The sequence below is a fragment of the Eleutherodactylus coqui genome, chromosome 13 (genome assembly GCF_035609145.1).
Source record: "Eleutherodactylus coqui strain aEleCoq1 chromosome 13, aEleCoq1.hap1, whole genome shotgun sequence".
Taxonomy (NCBI): Eukaryota; Metazoa; Chordata; class Amphibia; order Anura; family Eleutherodactylidae; genus Eleutherodactylus; species Eleutherodactylus coqui.
Window position 1 is genome coordinate 84,559,277 of NC_089849.1, and position 20,148 is coordinate 84,579,424.

Genomic DNA, 20,148 nt, shown 5'->3' on the forward strand with positions numbered 1-20,148 from the left:
AGTCAGTAAGTGACTGAAGGGCGCTGTGGGCGGGGCTAGATGCTGCTCATAAATATGGAGGACTACTTTAGTAGTCCTGTAGTAATTCTACCTGTGGCTGCTACTAATAAAATGCAATTTTCTCCCAAACGGATGCCGAGTTAAAAGCTTAAACCGAGCAGCTTATTCTTAAAAGCCCTCCAAATGTAGCCAAATTATAACAAGTCTGCAAAGAGTAGTAGCCAGAATTCTTCAACAGTGATGTAAAGTTATTGCAAAAGTTTGATTGCACTTGTTGTTGGGAGAAGAGGAAGGGGGGGGGGGGGGGGGGGGGGAGACAGTTTATTTTGGACGGACAATAAGAATTTATAAAAAAAAAAACAACAAACACACCTTGATCTTCAATAAATGGAATTATTTTAAAGGAGCATTTTGTCTCCCTGTGTAGCCTTCATCTTCAGCCCCCTGCACAGAGCGCATTAAAAGCAGGACATCTCCCAATTGCATAGCTTTGCCAAGGAATAGAAAAAGTGAGGACAAAGAGCACAGGTTATTGGTTACATCTGCCGACACCGCGGTCACACATAACACAGCAACACCGAGTCATCTGACGGAGCTGCTGATCACTCGGGCAATCAGTACTGCCATCGAAATACAGACTGTCAGAAGCATATGAAAGGTTTCTCTAATGCAACGCAGTAGTCACAAGTGTTCTAGGAGTGTAAAGTCGGGAAGAAGTTGAGAGGGTAGCATTATAGTGCCCTCTGCTGATAATAGCTGGTAGATGCACAGCCTGCTCAGAAGGCCATTTGGGGGAGGAGTTCAACATACATACCAATTTACATGTGCACAGCATAAGAGCTCCTTCACACGAACGTATTGTTACAGTGTATTATGTGCGCAGGTTCTGCCCGTGTAATACGCGAATCTTGCCGCTTACACATTGTGTGACATACGCGTGTAATAAAAGTCGCAGCATTTTCTATCTTGGCACGTATTATGTGTGCATACATGCCAAGATAGCGCATGGTAATCAGTGGCGCACAAGTACGTGATGTCGTTGCGTACTTGCCGGGCGGCGAGCGGAGCAATTTGCTCATGTGAGGCCGCCCTTGCCCTCTGGTTTAGTAGTATCAGTAGTGTAAAGTATGAGGAGGTGACCCACCTGTAGCAACAGACAGATCGATGCCGATTAAGGTACACAGGAGGCACGGGGTCGCCAGCTGGAATCATTTTATTCATCATTAGAAGGAAGCAGATGACCGCTGTAATCATGCTATTCTGGCTTCTGGGAAATCTTACAGACAAAGCAAATACAAAATAAACCACAAATCTTCTGTGCCTTGATCAACTCCCCCAAGACTCTCCAGGCTGCAGCGATACAGAGACCCCAGGAGTTCCCAGGGTGGAATGGCGAATGTGGAAGTACGATCAGAGGAAGGACTTCAAATCAAGGCAAGAAAATACTGAGAATCCAAAAGGAAGAGCACTTCTTACAACTTTCCCCAAGGATGTAAAGCAGCCAGTCTGAGCTAAAACCCCACATTCATATGTCAGTACTAGTGTTAATATGGCGTATCTCTAGGATCATCTATTCTAAGTGCCATACGGACATGGTGTATGCTGAAGCAGACCGACTACAGACAAGCAGCTCTCGATACACTGGCACATGACACACTCAAGTCCATATACTATAAAGTGGGTATTCCAGCCCCTGTGGCCCATGGATGGAGGACTGACAATGACAAATTTCATATTACGTTTGGTCCTATAGAAATCTGCGCTGGAGTGGGGGAAAAAAAAACAAAAAAAAAAACCTTCAGATAAGTGCCTATAAAAGTGATCTCATCCTGGCAATGTGGACTATAAGCAGCTTTCTCCAGGATTTGCAAGTGACTTCACCCACTTGTGGGATGCCACACTAGGCAGACTTAAAAAGTGAGGCACACGTTTAACCAATCGGGCAATGCCCCTACTGCAACAAATGCAAAAATCATTAAGGCAACATGGCTACAAGTGAAAAAAAAAAATAACATATCTTAATTGGTAATGAAATGGCGGACCAGGCAAAGATCATAAGGCGGTAGTGAGGTGGAATAAACTGAAGAAAGGAGGGAACGGCAAGAAGTCGTTGGAATGAAGCGGCTGCCAATTATGAGGCCAGGCACAATAACACGGGCAGGCAGGGCACACTCCTTCCTCCCAGCCATCCTGCAGGATACATAGGAGGGGAGAAGAGGGCAAGGCAAACGATGCCCACACAAGGCAGAAATGTCAATCCCACTTGGCATTTTTTTTTTTAAGGGGGCACGGGGAGGAGCTTGTGGGAGGAGACACCACATGGTACAGAATTGGGACACAATCCGGCAGCTTCTCTCAGAGTTGGAGGACAGAGGGGTGTAATAGACCCCCAAAAGAGGGCATTTCTGGGCAGACCTAGTTCTTCCATTCTTTACAGATGTTCAGGTTCCACTCCCAGCAGAGGTGATTGCTTTTATCATCATCGGTGAAGAGGGACTTGATGTTGTAAGAGCCTCTGGCCAACAAGCCCTTGGGGGCTTCCTCTACTGGAGTGAAGAATTCATATTCATCCACACGGGGACCGTAACTTCCAACCATATAGTTTGTCTTGTCCACTGGAAGAAAAAGGTTTTCATTACCGCAAGGTTAAAACATCTCAAGGTCTCCGCACAATTTGACAACTTTCCCCATAACCTGTAACATGATGGACCCGAGCATGGTTCATTACATCCGGGTCGATAACATGAGAGCTGCGCACCATCAGCACAGGCCATCATTGTAAATAGTTTACAGTCACTGATAAGAACCAGAGATCGTGAACAAAGTAGATGTTTTCATGATAACAATTAACAATATAGTGCAACTGCTCTGTTAGCTAGACCTAGATCCGCCTACTTATGAGACGTGGCGCACGGAGGGTGCATACAGCCATGTGACTACGGCCGCAGGTGGCGCGTAGATATCACTAATTTAAAAAGACTGGCAAGATCAAGTTTCCCTTCTTATTAGTATCTGACATGTATTATGTGCAGGCAAGAAAACGCTTATAATGAGTGATATAAGTCCCCTGGAACCTCATCTTTTGGAGGAACAAAGAATGAGGCTGCACCCATAGACATACTACATTAACCCCAGAATCAAAATACTAATGACCACCTGTCTGTAAATGTGAGGTGTGACTGTGTGAGTTACATGTGATGACGTCAGTGTCTTGTGATTAGTCATGGGGGCTCCGAGATCCGCCCCTAATCACATGACAGTGACATCATAAAAGATCCTAAAACACGCAGAGCCTGACAGCAGCCATGTGCTTACAGGACCTGTGATCAGGAGCAGAGCTCAGAACCCCTGTGACTGATCACATGATGCTGACATCACAGGTCCTGTAAGCAAACGGCTGCTGTCCGGCTCTGCTGGTTTAGGACCTGTGACCAACTCTAATCCCTTTCAATATTTTATATCACTAATTAGCGCCACCAGAAACACTGGTACTAGTCACCTGTATAAAGGGAACCCATCACATTGAAAATGCAGTAAGTTCTGCAGACAGCATGTTATAGAACAGCAGCAGCTGAGCAGACATATATAGTGTTAATATCCTATTAAGTTTGGGCCGCCCGCACACAAACAGATTTGCATTGCGGAATGCATTGTTGCAGCAAATGCTATGGGAAATCAATTCTTCCTGCACACTCAGAAACCAATTGCAGTTTCCGTGAGCAGAGGAAAGAAAAAAAGAAAATAAATCAAATCCATTGCAGCATGCTCCATTTTCGTGCGATGTAAAGGAAAGCCATCCAACCTGCAGCCCACCCACAATTGACATTGCAGAGAGATCGCAGATTCCTTGTCATCGTCTAGCGATGGCACAGGAAAGATAAACATTTTTTAAATCTGTACTACGCATTTGCCGCACCCATTCGATTATCAGGCCAAGTAAAAGGGAGAACAATCAGCTGACAAACAGAAGGAGATATACAGCCGACCAATTACAGCTCTGTGGGCACAAAGATCGTGCTGATGAGAATTCATCCCCATACCAGCTATTCTCGGCCCATGTAAGAGAAATCTAAGCTAGCCCTGATCAACAGCTATATCAATTGGTTGTCATAAGACAAGGAATGCTATCAATCACTGATCAGACCAGCCGCTGGACCCCTAAACTGAAGGCCCCAAGACTGATTTTTTTGGAATGATGTAATTCCATCTAAAATGCGCAAAAGTGTGTAATAATCGTTCAGTCTAAACACAAAGCAGCAACTGGACGACGAATGGGAATTGTTCGCTTTTCGCTTATTCTTTATTTTACACGGGCATAAAAACCATGGTTGGCTCGTTCACTTATGGTTTGGTTTATAAGTCGTTCTCATTCACTTAGGCAACAAATGGTACTGACTGCACGATTTCTCATTTGAACGAGCCAACAATGTATCCACCTATCGAAACAGGCTGCACGAGAGCAAACAGGCTAAGGGCTTATTCAGACGACTGTATATTGGCCGGGTATTCACGCCGGCCCTCTCTGCAGGGGGAGGAGGCTGGAAGAGCCAGGAGCAGTGCACCGAGCTCCTGCTCCCTCAGCACTATTTGCAATGGAAGGGCTGAACAGGGGCGGAGCCAACTCACAGGACTTAGCTCTGCCCCGCCTCCTCTCATTGCAAATTGTGCCAGGGGGTGGAGATGAAGCAGAGAGGGGGCGGGGGCTCAGAGCACTGCTCCCGGCTCTTCCAGCCTCCTCCACCTGCAGAGAGGGACGCCGTATATCGGCCGGCGTGAATACCCGGCTGATATACGGTCGTCTAAATAAGCCCTAACGATGAGGTTACTCACTCGTTCAAACAATAAATTAGCTCGTCTAAAAGGACCCTCAGAAGGAGCAGGTAAGGATTTACATGAATAAAATGCAAGTTAGACTGAATCTGTTTACACAAAGCTACACTACTGTGCAAAAGTTTTAGGCAGCATCAGTTCTTCCAGGAACATTTGTACAAAGTCAGGGATTGTGTAGGATTACAGTTAAGTGTGTGATTAACCAATTATACCAAACAGGTGATAATGACCATCATTTTCATGTGTAGGTTAAAACAGTCACTAACTGAAATAGAAACAGCTGTGAAGGGGGCTTAAAACTGGGTGAGGAACAGCCAAACTGTGCTACAAAGGCGAGGTTGTGGAAGACAGTTTCAGGTCACAGGTCATGCACCATGGCAAGACTGTGCACAGCAACCAGACACAAGGTAGTTATACTGCATCAGTAAGGTTTCTCCCAGGCAAAGATTTAAAAGCAGACTTGGGTTTAAAGATGTGCTGCTCAAGCTCTTTTGAAGAAGCAAAAAAGAATGGGCAACGTCAAGGACTGAAGAAGCAGTGGTCGGCCAAGGAAAGCAGAAGACACATCATGCTTACTTCCCTTTGAAATCAGAAGATGTTCAGCTCAAATCTACTCAGAACTGGCAAAAACTAGTGGGATCCAGGTACACCCATCTACTGTGTGGATAAGTCAGGCCAGTAGTGATCTTCAAGTAAGAATAGCAGCCAAAAAGCCATTCCATCGACATAGAAACAAGGTCAAGCGACTCAACTATTCAACTATGAAAACATAAGAACTGGGGTCCAGATAAATGGCAGCAGGAGCCCAGGACCGAAGAGTCAAAATATGTTGTTTGTTGAAGGGCTGGAGAGTGGTACAATAATGAGTGTCTGCAGACTAGAGTGAAACATGGCAAGAAGCGGTACAATAATGAGTGTCTGCAGGAAACAATGACGCATGGTGGAGAGTGGTACAATAATGAGTGTCTGCAGACTATAGTGAAGCATGGTGGAGAGCAGTACAATAATGAGTGTCTGCAGGCAGCAGTGAAGCATGGTGGAGAGCGGTACAATAATGAGTGTCTGCAGGCAGCAGTGAAGCATGGTGAAATAGCAGTACAATAATGAGTGTCTGCAGGCAGCAGTGAAGCATGGTGGAGAGCGGTACAATAATGAGTGTCTGCAGGCAGCAGTGAAGCATGGTGAAATAGCAGTACAATAATGAGTGTCTGCAGGCAGCAGTGAAGCATGGTGAAATAGCAGTACAATAATGAGTGTCTGCAGGCAGCAGTGAAGCATGGTGGAGAGCGGTACAACAATGAGTGTCTGCAGACTATAGTGAAGCATGGTGGAGAGCGGTACAATAATGAGTGTCTGCAGACTATAGTGAAGCATGGTGGAGAGCGGTACAATAATGAGTGTCTGCACGCAGCAGTGAAGTATGGTGAGAAGCGGTACAATAATGAGAGTCTGCAGGAAATAGTGAAATATGGTAGAGTCTCCCTTGTAAATTTGGGGCTGTATTTCAGTAAAAGGAGATGCGGATTTGGTCAGAATTAACGGTGTCCTCAGTGCTGAAAAATACAGATACTTATCCATCATGTAATACCATCAGGGAGTCCGATTAGCTCCAAATATATTCTGCAGCAGGACAACAACCCCAAACATTCAGCCAATGTCATTAAGAACTATCTTCAGCGTGAAGAACAAGGAGCCCTGGAAGTGATGATATGGCCCCACAGAAGCCTGATCTCAACATCAAGTCTGTCTGGGATTACATGCAAAGACAGAAGGATTTGTGCTAGCCTACATCTACAGAAGAGCTTTGGAGCAACCTCCCTGCAGAGCTCCTTCAAAAACAGCTGTGTGCAAGCGTACCTAGAAGAATGAATGCTGCTTGGAAGGCAAAGGGTGATCACACCAAATATGGATTTGATATAGTTCTTTTTTGCATTCTGTTAATTGACAAAAGAAAACAAAACTAACATTTTTTAAAGCATTTTTAGGTAAGTATTACACCAGCACTGGTGGCATCTGCTAGAACTCAAATTTTCCTGATAACTGCTCTGCTGCACCACCAAGTACAGGTGATGCCCAGCAATTAGTGCCATCACACACCGTTAAGGCTTGCGTCCCTCATTCACATAGCGCTTGGTTTAGACATCGATCATTCAATCGTTTCCATTCACTGGTACAACGACAAAAAGATTGATCAAAAGAAAGATTGAGACGGTTAATCTGCTGGTTTAAACTGACTGCATTTTAAATCAAACGGCTCCTATTATTTACTCCGGAGACAGAGATCATCTATCATCCATCTATTCAGGTCCTCCGGCTCTATAACCTGCTGCCTACAGATCGGGTGACAGGTTCCCTTTAAGTAACGGCTTGTTTCACTGTCATGTGAAGTCAGCAGGTGATCACAGAAGTACAATGGATGTAGCGGAATTCGGTCTTAGACAAACACTTACATCTTACACCTTTTCTATATGTCTGCTGTTGATATTTCAGTCCGGACACGATCTCCTGGTTAACCTGATGAAGCAAGGAAGACCGGGTTAAACTTGGCGCCATCACATCACCAATAACGCTACATCCTCGTTTATAGACCGTTCAGCATCCTCACCTTAAAACTGATTTTAATTTGGTACTCAACAGCTTCTTTAAGGCAAAATGATTGTTTCTTAAACTTCTCAAGGTCTCCTGAAGCGCACAAAAAACAAAAAGAAAGAACAGATTAAAGGTATTACCAGTCCAAAAGAAGACTGTGATCCCGCTGTACAGGCGAGACCACATGTGGAATACGGCGTTCAGTTCTGGAGACCGCATCTACAGACACTGATAAAACAGAACGAGTCCAGGGGGTTCTCCTCTGCTATCTTTTTTTCTACATTTCTAAAAACATTCAGTCGCATACTGAACACTGATGAAGTCATGTTAATTTTTTTCTCATGTACTTGTCTTATACTGTGGTACAAAAAGGTGAGGTTGTGGAAGACAGTTTTAGGTCACGGGCAACACTGAGCACAGCAACAAGACACAACATACTGCATCAGCAAGATCTCTCGCAGGTTAAGTGAGGCTTACCTGTTAGGTCCAATTCAAGGGGGCCAGGAGCATCTCCACATACCAAGGTTAGTTTGGTTACGACGACATTTGGAGTGTTAGGATCTTATAGGAGAGGGGAAAAAAAAAAAATCTATATTATTTATAGCCTCATGTAGCTCTGAACACAAATTGTACTCATCGTCAGCCCCTGCTCTCACATATACAAAGTCTATTCCATAGGTTGTTAATTGCCCAATCCGTATGTTTACGGAGGACGAGGGGAGGCTGAAGGAAGCCTTTGTAAGAAAAGGAGGACCTATAATCTTCATGCAGCCTCCAACCACAGCACTGCCCAAATCATTATATACGTGCCGCGCTCACCGATTGTGGAGGGAACAGGACCCAGCAGAGCCTCCTTGTACTTGCGCAGGCTCTCATCATGCTGATCCAGAGCTTGGATCTCCTCAATGGTTTTCTGCGCCGGAGGCCTGTAGTTCACAGAATGCTCATCCTCCTCGTTCTCTGCCGCAATCTGCGCAAGTTGCTCTGAAGTGGGTTCGTGTTCAGCCATGTTTCAGAGAGGGCACCCTTTATAATTAAATGGGAGAGAGAAATATATATACGTGAGCTTTAACAGTACAGGCAGACCTCATCAGTGATGATAAGGGGGCTTTCCAGTTATATATAAAGCTTAATCAGCATACAAGTGAGGACTTGGAGGACAACGGTCCGAGCGCAACATTTTCATTAAAAAAAAAATTAAAAATCTGACGGAAGGTAAACGGAAGCTGTTTTTTCCCCTCCATTGGTCTAAAAAAGAAAAAAGGGATCCTTTTTTTTTTCTATTTTATTTCAGTTTTTCTCCTCCAAAAATAGAGCAGAGATGGAAATCCTGAACTGACCCTAACACCATTGTGAGAGCAGCCTTAACTCACAGAGCATTGCCTAGAACACATACTCAGCTGGCAGCAGGAGGGGCATGTACTGGTGTATGGGAGCAGCATACATGCCATACAGCACATGTATTCCCACAACAACCCTGGTGTGTCCAAAAACAGAAGGCACATGAGCACCTCTGCTCCATTCACTTCAACGGGACTGACGGAAACAGCTTTTGGTGGTCCAGTTGAAGCGAACGTCTGCTGCTGCTCCACGAGGCAGGGCATGCCGGGGGGCACCACGAGGCAGGGCATGCCGGGGGGCACCACGAGGCAGGGCATGCCGGGGGGCACCACGAGGCAGGGCATGCCGGGGGGCACCACGAGGCAGGGCATGCCGGGGGGCACCACGAGGCAGGGCATGCCAGGGGGCACCACGAGGCAGGGCATGCCAGGGTTGTGTTCCAGGTAGCGGCAGATGTGAGACAACTCCTTTAAGTGACACTTTCTTTACGTCTCCCTAGACAGCTGAAGAGAAGGCATGATGAAGTGGGGATGTTAAATACACCGGGTTCATTAATGGCGTGCACCATTATTGTGGCATACTAGATTGGAGTTAGGTAAGCCAGCCAAGAAAAGGGTCCAACGCCTATAAACCTGGCACAGAGTCTGCCTGACTTGTCTAAACTAAAAGCAGTACGGAAAAATCTGCAAATCTATTTTATATGCGTAATCTATGATATATTTACAGATATCGGTGCAGATTTTTCAGTACTGTTCTTAGTTTAGACAGCACAGAAGTTAGGCAGAGACTCCGGCGGATTTAGGGTTTGGATGGGCCCATTTAACCCCTACTCCGGGCCCTCACATTCATTAGCTGTATCCAGCAGATACTACTACATGACTACATACAATCTGCCCCAGCAGCCTTCTGCTGAAGGGAATTTAACTGCAGCAATGCTACAGGATTTCCTCAGAAAGAGGAAGTATCAGACAATGTTCAATGGTAGCGCCCCTCCCCTCCCCCACCACGCAGGGCGATGGATGGATGCATTTTCAAGGTAACTTCCATCCAAACTTATCTTTAAGCATTCACAAGTGACTCGAATGTAGTTCGTTTTCTTGGTGTTAATAGATTTCAGTTCCGTTTCCTTCCCCTCTGTGAGACGGACTGAATGAGCGGGATTTAAACTCCACGATCAGCGAACGAGCCAACGATGATTAGGCCTGCGTACGATTACCGACAAATGAAAAGTGATCAGCGTTGGCGGCACTTAGACCGAACAATTATCGTTCACTCGTATGAGCGTCATTCCAAGTAAAGCACCTTGCTGCATGTGATGCCCCAGAACACGATGGCTTCAGGCTATGCAGAGGGGAGCAGTAATGTGGACTGTTGGGGTCACAGCCACCCCCCCCCCCCCCCCCCCCACGACAGACACTAAGCCCCTCACTAAGGCTGGGGTCACACGGGACGTGTTCCCAGCGGAAATCTCGCAGTTTTGACGCAGCGAAAAAACATGAGATTCCCGCCTGGAAAGCGCTGCTTCAAAACCCGGAGCACTGTGCCGTGGGTTTTGGAGTGGCTTAGCTGAAATGGAAAAGCAGACAGCGGCGCAACGTAAAAACACACAAAAAAAAAAGACATCTGCAGCCGGGAAATCCGCGCCGGCTTCTGCTCGCTTTGGCGTGACAGATAGGCCGTCCTGTGCGGAAGTGAATTTTTGACAAATCCCGTCCACATGGCTGGCTAACCCCGGGATTAGCGGCCTCAGGCGGATTTGCCATAGTGAAATTCCGGACGGAATTTCTGCGGCAAATCCGCCCTGTGTGAACCCAGCCTAAATAGTTCCAATGTGCGAATTCTGCGATCCCTACACTCCGTTAAGGACCTTTACTGAATTTGTGCGACAAGTTATCCCGTGTACACACAGCCAACGACAGAAATCACTCGCTTGTCCGAGTCGCTTGGTTTATAGCAAATCTAAAAACCAAACAACTGACGGGCTGTGAGAACAGGCAGTCCAACTATGAACAGCTGCCTGTTTACTGTGGATGGCAGCGGGAGGGCCACAAGACCTCCGTCCGGCTCCATCCACTGAACAGCTACCACTGCGGAGCGATAATCAGGCGACAGCCTATGGGACGGCAGTAGTCCTGGGTAAATGTACCTGTAGACACCGAGTTACTGATTCTACACTCCTTTCTCCACACAGCAATACCGCGTCCCTCGGCCGTGTTCATCCACCGGCCCAGCAGGATGCTGAAGGCCAACTTTCCACTGAAATGAATGGGAACGTGAACTGCAGCAGTAAGCCGAGCCACAGCGGTGGAAAGGGAGGCGGCTGCTACTGCAGAAATCAGCCCCGTGTGCAAGGCCAGCGGGGGTCCTGAGCAGCAGATGGGGGCACCCAATGACATCATCGATGATGCATCAATGACTACAACTCCAGTCATTCCTGCCATGTACAGAGAGGATTATCTAATCCTGGACAAGCCTCTAAGAACCGTGCCAATTCTCACCTTAAAATGGGGTTTTCCAGTGAAATACTATTGATGACCTATTATCAGGATAGGTCATCAGTAGTTGATCGGCTGGGGGCCGTCGCTCAGGACCCCAACTGATCAGCCGAGCGAGCGCATGCTGTCAGTGCTGCAAATACACAGAGGTCGGAGTGGAAGTCTCTGCGCCGACCTCCGTAAAGTGGCCAACGCTTGTAACTGCAAATCAACACAAGCCTCGTCTGCAGTTACAAACACAACCCCACCCCGATGCCTGTCACACTCTGGGGGTCTCCTCTGTAAGTCCCAGTCACTTCCATGCAGTGCAGCCCCTGTCTGATACCTAACAAGCACCATTTTGATGGTGATTTTTTTTTAACTTTCACATCAATCCAATGATGCATCAGTTCAGCATTAGCTGGAGTTGAGGCTATACTACTTCTGCCTGCTGGGGGGACAGTTTAATTATTAATTTCTATAGTCACCTAATTAAGCTGCAGCCCATAAGTGCACAGTTAGGAGGATGAGCTGTGATCTCCTCTATTATACCTGTGTGATCGTCATAAGTAACGGTGACAGGAGTGTCTGTGTCCTCCTCTAGGCTGTTTCGGTATTAGTGTATCTTGATGCCACCTGAAGTTGTGGTGGAGTCAAGATACTGAGTGTTTGATAGGAGGTTGCTGCCCCCTGTTCCTGATTGGCTGTCCGGCTGTCTCCCCTATCCTGCCCCTCACAGGTCCTGTAGCCACCAGTGTGGAGGAGCGGCTGTATCCCAGTGTGTCTGTGGAGCAAGCAAAGTGCTCGGTTCATTTATGCGGGCACCCCCTGCCGCTGTGCACCACGTAAGGCTGCCGCACATATACTCCTGACCCCACTTCTGCTGCCGGCATTGCTATCTGCTAAGCCGCTGCTCTCCACCACCGGTGTGCAGCGCTTAAAGGGGTTGTCCCGCGCCGAAACGTTTTTGTTTTTTTTATTCAATAGGCCCCCCATTCAGCGCGAGACAAACCCAATGCATGTGTTAAAAAAAACAAACCGTTTAGTACTTACCCGAATCCCCGCGCTGCGGCGACTTCTTCCTTACCTTAGCAAGATGGCCGCCGGGATCTTCACCCACGATGCACCGCGGGTCTTCTCCCATGGTGCACCGTGGGCTCTGTGCGGTCCATTGCCGATTCCAGCCTCCTGATTGGCTGGAATTGGCACACGTGACGGGGCGGAGCTACGCGATGACGCGTAGAAGTGGGCGGAGCCAGAACTCCGCTCGTGCCGAGACCCAAGAGAAGGGAGAAGACCCTTCCGCGCAAGCGTGTCTAATCGGGAGATTAGACACTGGAATTAGACGGCACCATGGAGACGAGGACGCCAGCAACGGAGCAGGTAAGTGAATAACTTCTGTATGGCTCATATTTAATGCACGATGTATATTACAAAGTGCATTAATATGGCCATACAGAAGTGCTGAACCCCACTTGCTTTCTCGGGACAACCCCTTTAAGCCTCCTGCACATAGAGTACAGGGCTGCAGCTGCCGCCATTGCTGTTCGGGAAATTTAACCAGGGCCCCTCCGGCACGCCGTAGCACTCACCTATATGTCGCACTGAAGTGCCGACCGCCGGCTGTGCGCAGCACTTTCTTTTCCACCACAGCGCAGTTGACTCCCCAGCACAGCCGCTGCTCACCGCTCTGTGGCACAACAGCAGCGGGCTAAACTGAAGACCGGCCGCTCGGGGCTTTATGTACGCCGCAGTGTGGTCGACAGCAGCAGCAGCGCTGAAAACTCCTGACCGCCGCGGACCCCACCGCTGCCTCCAGCAGCTGTCAGGTCCAGGACGAGGAGATAGCCGCCCCTGCATGCCGGATGCCACTGGCTACAGGACATGTGAGGGGCAGGACGGGGAGACAGTTGGACAGCCAATCAGTAACAGAGGGCCGCAACCCCCTGTCAAACACTCACTTTCTTGACTCCACCACAACTTTTGGTGGCATCAAGATACACCAATACCGGCTGTTTCTGTTGTAGCATTCATGCAACAGTATCACACAGGCTGACTAGTTTCAGAGATCATAACCCAAAGTAAATCTGAGATCACATGACATCTGAGGAAGAGGAGGCTTCAGACAGAAAGCAATACCTAACCAAGCTAACAGTAGCCCACCTATATATACTGGGGGGAGAGCTACATAAGGAATGCATATAAAATCACTGGAGTGGCCCTTAAGGGGACCTTCAGTAGGCCGCTGGCTGAGTATATAACGCATTCAGCTCGTTAGTCAATTAACCTGGCCGAGAAATAAAACAATCCCTTCTCCTGCTATTCTCCTGGCCGCTGCTCTGTGCTGAGCACTTCCCTGTTTACACAAGGTGCGTGCGGGAGGGGAGAGCGAGCAACTACACTCTCTGCTCCAACACTTGCTCGGTTACTGTGCCCCCAGATCTAGTGTCCGAGCCCTTACTAACCTGCCTGCTTACTGACCAATGTGACCCAAGGCTTAGTGCTGCCCGGTGATCACCATCTCATACACATCCGTCAGGAAGTGCCCCCCACAGGCAGGGACGATGGATGGGGGTTAATATGAGGCACGCTGGTGAGGTTCTCTGCTTTTGCTAGAAGTCATCAGCTGCTTGTAGGAATATACCGCTGATTGTACAGAACAGGCAGAGAAAAGGTGTCAGCGGGAGACCCCCGCATAAAGCCAACGCCGCCCACCTCTACCAGTGTACAGAACTAAGCTACATAAAGAAGTGAGACCGACGCGTGCCGATGCTGACAGAGCTGCGCTCACCTAATCCAGGCTTCAGAGCTGAAACCTCCAAGCAGTTTGTGTTGGCTAAGACAGTTATGAGTGATACTTGGAATAGGTCATCAGTACCAGATTAGTGGGGTCTGCTGCTCAGGACCCCAATGATCAGTTGTGTTTAGAGGCCACCGCCGCATTCATCAGTCACATGACCTGAGGGCAGCTCAGTCCGATTCAGGTAACTGTACATTTAGCGCTGTGCCAGGCGCACACTGTATACAGCTGATGGGGTCCCCGGCAGACCCCCACCTACCGGATACGGCGGAGCAACAACATTACCATCTGAGGAGGCCCCCTTTATTGCGAGGACTAAGGCCGCCTGCATGCGGGCGAATTTAAAAACTGCTTTTGCCTGCCCACGAGCGGAAATCAATAGCGATTTGCGGAGGAAAAATGGCAGCATGTTCTATTTTTGCGTGGACGGCTTCTGTTGAAGTCAATGGAAGGTGTCCGATCCACGGCCCCCCATAACGACACTGCGGAAAGGGCGTCCACGGCCCCCCATAACGACACTGCGGAAAGGGCGTCCACGGCCCCCCATAACGACACTGCGGAAAGGGCGTCCACGGCCCCCCATAACGACACTGCGGAAAGGGCGTCCACGGCCCCCCATAACGACACTGCGGAAAGGGCGTCCACGGCCCCCCATAACGACACTGCGGAAAGGGCGTCCACGGCCCCCCATAACGACACTGCGGAAAGGGCGTCCACGGCCCCCCATAACGACACTGCGGAAAGGGCGTCCACGGCCCCCCATAACGACACTGCGGAAAGGGCGTCCACGGCCCCCCATAACGACACTGCGGAAAGGGCGTCCACGGCCCCCCATAACGACACTGCGGAAAGGGCGTCCACGGCCCCCCATAACGACACTGCGGAAAGGGCGTCCACGGCCCCCCATAACGACACTGCGGAAAGGGCGTCCACGGCCCCCCATAACGACACTGCGGAAAGGGCGTCCACGGCCCCCCATAACGACACTGCGGAAAGGGCGTCCACGGCCCCCCATAACGACACTGCGGAAAGGGCGTCCACGGCCCCCCATAACGACACTGCGGAAAGGGCGTCCACGGCCCCCCATAACGACACTGCGGAAAGGGCGTCCACGGCCCCCCATAACGACACTGCGGAAAGGGCGTCCACGGCCCCCCATAACGACACTGCGGAAAGGGCGTCCACGGCCCCCCATAACGACACTGCGGAAAGGGCGTCCACGGCCCCCCATAACGACACTGCGGAAAGGGAGTCCACGGCCCCCCATAACGACACTGCGGAAAGGGCGTCCACGGCCCCCCATAACGACACTGCGGAAAGGGCGTCCACGGCCCCCCATAACGACACTGCGGAAAGGGCGTCCACGGCCCCCCATAACGACACTGCGGAAAGGGCGTCCACGGCCCCCCATAATGACACTGCGGAAAGGGCGCGGACTCCATGTCATCACTAGGCAGTGGCACAGGGAAAAAAACTGTACTGCCCATGTCTGACGGCGCGCCGTGCGGTCCATCCACAGCGCAGAAGAGACGGGGCTACGAGGGGGCGTGGCACAAGCTGGCCAAACGTTTTATGGGCTGGGCACCTGACATGAGCGGTTGGGGGCGCCGCTGCACCCGCTTCCTGTGCCTCTGGCTCTACTATCAGCTGCAGCACCCCGTCAACACCTACTAATGGAGCGTGCAACGTTTTCTCATGTCAGGTAAGGCTCAGACAGGCGCGGCGGACAACGGGGCGCATCAGGGCGGACAACGGGGCGGACAACGGGGCGCATCAGGGCGGACAACGGGGCGCATCAGGGCGGACAACGGGGCGCATCAGGGCGGACAACGGGGCGCATCAGGGCGGATAATGGGGCAGGGCGGATAATGGGGCAGGGCGGATAATGGGGCAGGGCGGATAATGGGGCAAGTCAGATAATGGGGCAAGTCAGATAATGGGGCAAGTCAGATAATGGGGCAAGTCAGATAATGGGGCGCGGCAGGTAACAGGGCGTATCAGGGCAAAAAACGGTGCGCATCAGGGCGGAAAAGGCAAGTCAGATAACGAAGCGTATCAGGGCAAATAACAGGGCACAACGGATAACGGGGCGCATCAGGGCAGATAATGGGGCACATTAGGGCAAATAATGGGGCGCATCAGGGCGGATAACGGGGCAAGTTAGCTAACGAGGCGGATAATGGGGCAAGTCAGGTAACGGCAGGGCGAATAACGGGGCACGGCTGATAACGGGTGCGCCATGAATGACGCCGCCTCTGGCAGTGTGTAGCAGGTGTCGCCTCCTGCCGGCCTCCATAGAGCTGCCCACACAGCCGCCGGTTGTAGCGGCTCCGCTGACCACACTCACCGCTGCCGGCTCCGTTCCCCGCTCTTCCAGCTCCCACCCTCAGGAATGGCGGATGATGGCCGGACACGCCCCGCCGTGCGCTGCTGCCTTCCTTTCCGGGATCTGCGTAACTTCCGGCCGGGGCCGCCCTGTTGGTGCTCCCGCGCGGCGAGGAGACGAAGAGCGGAGTGCGGGGCCCCGGAGCGGCGGGTGCTGTCGGTCTGCCGCCGGGCTCTGCTACCACAATGGCGCCTCCCTGTAGGACCACTAGTGAGGACAAAAGGCCGGGCTGTTGCCATGGTAACCAACCTGCTGGCGCCTTTCCTTCCCTAGTGATAAGAAGCGACGATATGATTGGCTGCTGGTGATCACATAGTCCTGCCGGACAGACGGACACTGTGCTTACATGGTACTGCCGGATGACAAAGCTGCCCGACCGATAATACGCAATTATAAACACTCTTATTGTAATGTAAAGCCGGGCACAATGATATGGAAACAGCTGCATGCTTATGGTACATGTCTGCCCACAGCCATACGCTTATACACTGCAGCGCCTTCATACGTGGCGGATATTCTGCAGCGTTTACAGGATCGGCCATATAGGGGATGTGACCCCTGAGCATATTAGCCTCTTACTCCCCACTTCTACACGAGCCAACCTAAATAACCAATCACCGGGAATCAGCCAACCCAAACAACCAATCACCGGGAATCAGCCAACCCAAACAACCAATCACCAGGAATCAGCCAACCCAAACAACCAATCACCTGGAATGAGTAAATCCAAACAACCAATCAGGTTGCGAATGGTGTGGATTTGGGGAGTAATATAGATATATGTGACCCCTTAGGCCGGCTGCACACATGTGAGCGTAATTCCGCACGCCATAATAAATACATTTTTGCGCAAGGAACAAGGCATTTTTGTGCGCAGATCAATGTATTCTGCTGTACGTTTTCTATCCGCAGGACATGTTCATTTGCGCTAATTAGTTCCGAATTTCATATTGCGCGCCCCCATTGACTTCTATGCGGACTTTTGGTGCGCAAATATGCAGAAAGTAAAAAAATAATATACTAATTTAATTCTTTGGGTCAGTACAATTATTGAGATAGCAAGTATATGTGTATAATATATATCCAGCTGATATACCCGGCTTCGCCCCAGTTTATTTGGTACCGATGTTTACCTGTTGTTCGCATGGAAAATTGTATGAAGTCGCGGTTACTTCAGAGGAACCGAGCAATAAAATCCGTTCACCATTTTGCACGGTTTATCGCATTACCCAGGAAACGCCACGTTAAGCTGACCGCGCGTTTTTCTCGCTTCACATTGAATAATCAAGTTGTGACCAATTTACTTTTTCAATATAAAACTTAAAGCATGTTTGTGGCAAAGTTTAAGTTTGTTCGACATTATACACACAGAGGGGAGGTAGATTCTCCTCAGTATATACACACAGAGGTGAGGTAGATTCTCCTCAGTATATACACATAGAGGGGAGGTAGATTCTCCTCAGTATATACACACACAGAGGTGAGGTAGATTCTCCTCAGTATATACACAGAGAGGTGAGGTAGATTCTCCTCAGTATATACACATAGAGGTGAGGTAGATTCTCCTCAGTATATACACACAGGGGAGGTAGATTCTCCTCAGTATATACACACAGAGGTGAGGTAGATTCTCCTCAGTATATACACACAGAGGTGAGGTAGATTCTCCTCAGTATATACACATAGAGGGGAGGTAGATTCTCCTCAGTATATACACACAGAGCTGAGGTAGATTCTCCTCAGTATATACACAGAGAGGTGAGGTAGATTCTCCTCAGTATATACACAGAGAGGGGAGGTAGATTCTCCTCAGTATATACACGGAGGTGAGGTAGATTCTCCTCAGTATATACACCTAGAGGTGAGGTAGATTCTCCTCAGTATATACACATAGAGGTGAGGTAGATTCTCCCCAGTATATATACACATAGAGGTGAGGTAGATTCTCCCCAGTATATATACACAGAGAGGGGAGGTAGATTCTCCTCAGTATACACACACAGAGGTGAGGTAGATTCTCCTCAGTATATACACATAGAGGGGAGGTAGATTCTCCTCAGTATATATACACAGAGAGGGGAGGTAGATTCTCCTCAGTATACACACACAGAGGTGAGGTAGATTCTCCTCAGTATATACACATAGAGGGGAGGTAGATTCTCCTCAGTATATACACACAGAGGGGAGGTAGATTCTCCTCAGTATATACACAGAGAGGGGAGGTAGATTCTCCTCAGTATATACACATAGAGGGGAGGTAGATTCTCCTCAGTGTATACACACAGAGGGGAGGTAGATTCTCCTCAGTATATACACACAGAGGTGAGGTAGATTCTCCTCAGTATATACACACAGAGGTGAGGTAGATTCTCCTCAGTATATACACATAGAGGGGAGGTAGATTCTCCTCAGTATATACACACAGAGGTGAGGTAGATTCTCCTCAGTATATACACACAGAGGGGAGGTAGATTCTCCTCAGTATATACACGGAGATGAGGTAGATTCTCCTCAGTATATACACATAGAGGTGAGGTAGATTCTCCTCAGTATATACACACAGAGGGGAGGTAGATTCTCCTCAGTATATACACACAGAGGTGAGGTAGATTCTCCTCAGTATATACACAGAGAGGGGAGGTAGATTCTCCTCAGTATATACACATAGAGGTGAGGTAGATTCTCCTCAGTATATACACACAGAGGTGAGGTAGATTCTCCTCAGTATATACACACAGAGGTGAGGTAGATTCTTCTCAGTATATACACACAGAGGGGAGGTAGATTCTCCCCAGTATATACACACAGAGGTGAGGTAGATTCTCCTCAGTATATACACACAGAGGTGAGGTAGATTTTCCTCAGTATATACACAGAGAGGTGAGGTAGATTCTCCCCAGTATATACACACAGAGGTGAGGTAGATTCTCCTCAGTATATACACAGAGAGGTGAGGTAGATTTTCCTCAGTATATACACAGAGAGGTGAGGTAGATTCTCCTCAGTATATACACAGAGAGGGGAGGTAGATTCTCCTCAGTATATACACATAGAGGGGAGGTAGATTCTCCTCAGTGTATACACACAGAGGGGAGGTAGATTCTCCTCAGTATATACACACAGAGGTGAGGTAGATTCTCCTCAGTATATACACACAGAGGTGAAGTAGATTCTCCTCAGTATATACACATAGAGGGGAGGTAGATTCTCCTCAGTATATACACACAGAGGTGAGGTAGATTCTCCTCAGTATATACACACAGAGGGGAGGTAGATTCTCCTCAGTATATACACGGAGGTGAGGTAGATTCTCCTCAGTATATACACATAGAGGTGAGGTAGATTCTCCTCAGTATATACACACAGAGGGGAGGTAGATTCTCCTCAGTATATACACACAGAGGTGAGGTAGATTCTCCTCAGTATATACACAGAGAGGGGAGGTAGATTCTCCTCAGTATATACACATAGAGGTGAGGTAGATTCTCCTCAGTATATACACACAGAGGTGAGGTAGATTCTCCTCAGTATATACACACAGAGGTGAGGTAGATTCTCCTCAGTATATACACACAGAGGTGAGGTAGATTCTCCTCAGTATATACACACAGAGGGGAGGTAGATTCTCCTCAGTATATACACGGAGGTGAGGTAGATTCTCCTCAGTATATACACATAGAGGTGAGGTAGATTCTCCTCAGTATATACACATAGAGGTGAGGTAGATT

The 20,148-nt window shown here is 48.9% G+C and overlaps 2 protein-coding genes across 2 annotated transcripts in view; one reads left to right on the forward strand and one right to left on the reverse strand.

Annotated features, from left to right (window-relative positions):
- NPB (neuropeptide B) overlaps positions 1-20,148 on the forward strand; it is a 116,998-nt gene that overhangs the window by 47,823 nt on the left and 49,027 nt on the right. The window lies entirely within an intron of this gene.
- ARHGDIA (Rho GDP dissociation inhibitor alpha) lies at positions 1,196-16,598 on the reverse strand. Its single transcript, XM_066587916.1, has 6 exons — positions 16,382-16,598; positions 8,239-8,445; positions 7,897-7,980; positions 7,436-7,512; positions 7,281-7,344; positions 1,196-2,615 (listed from the first exon to the last, which is right to left on the reverse strand). The coding sequence occupies exons 2-6, from the start codon at positions 8,426-8,428 to the stop codon at positions 2,416-2,418; spliced, it is 615 nt and encodes a 204-aa protein (XP_066444013.1). The 5' UTR covers positions 8,429-8,445; positions 16,382-16,598; the 3' UTR covers positions 1,196-2,415.

Bases quoted from the DNA above. Each gene is read 5' to 3' on its own strand.
- ARHGDIA (XM_066587916.1), bottom strand. From the start codon at position 8,428: ATGGCTGAACACGAACCCACTTCAGAGCAACTTGCGCAGATTGCGGCA. The intron at 7,981-8,238 runs GTGAGCGCGGCA...CTCTCCTATAAG, and splicing joins TCCTGTTCCCTCCACAATCG to ATCCTAACACTCCAAATGTC. The intron at 2,616-7,280 runs GTAAGTGTTTGT...TTTTTCTTCCAG, and splicing joins ATATAGAAAAGGTGTAAGAT to TGGACAAGACAAACTATATG.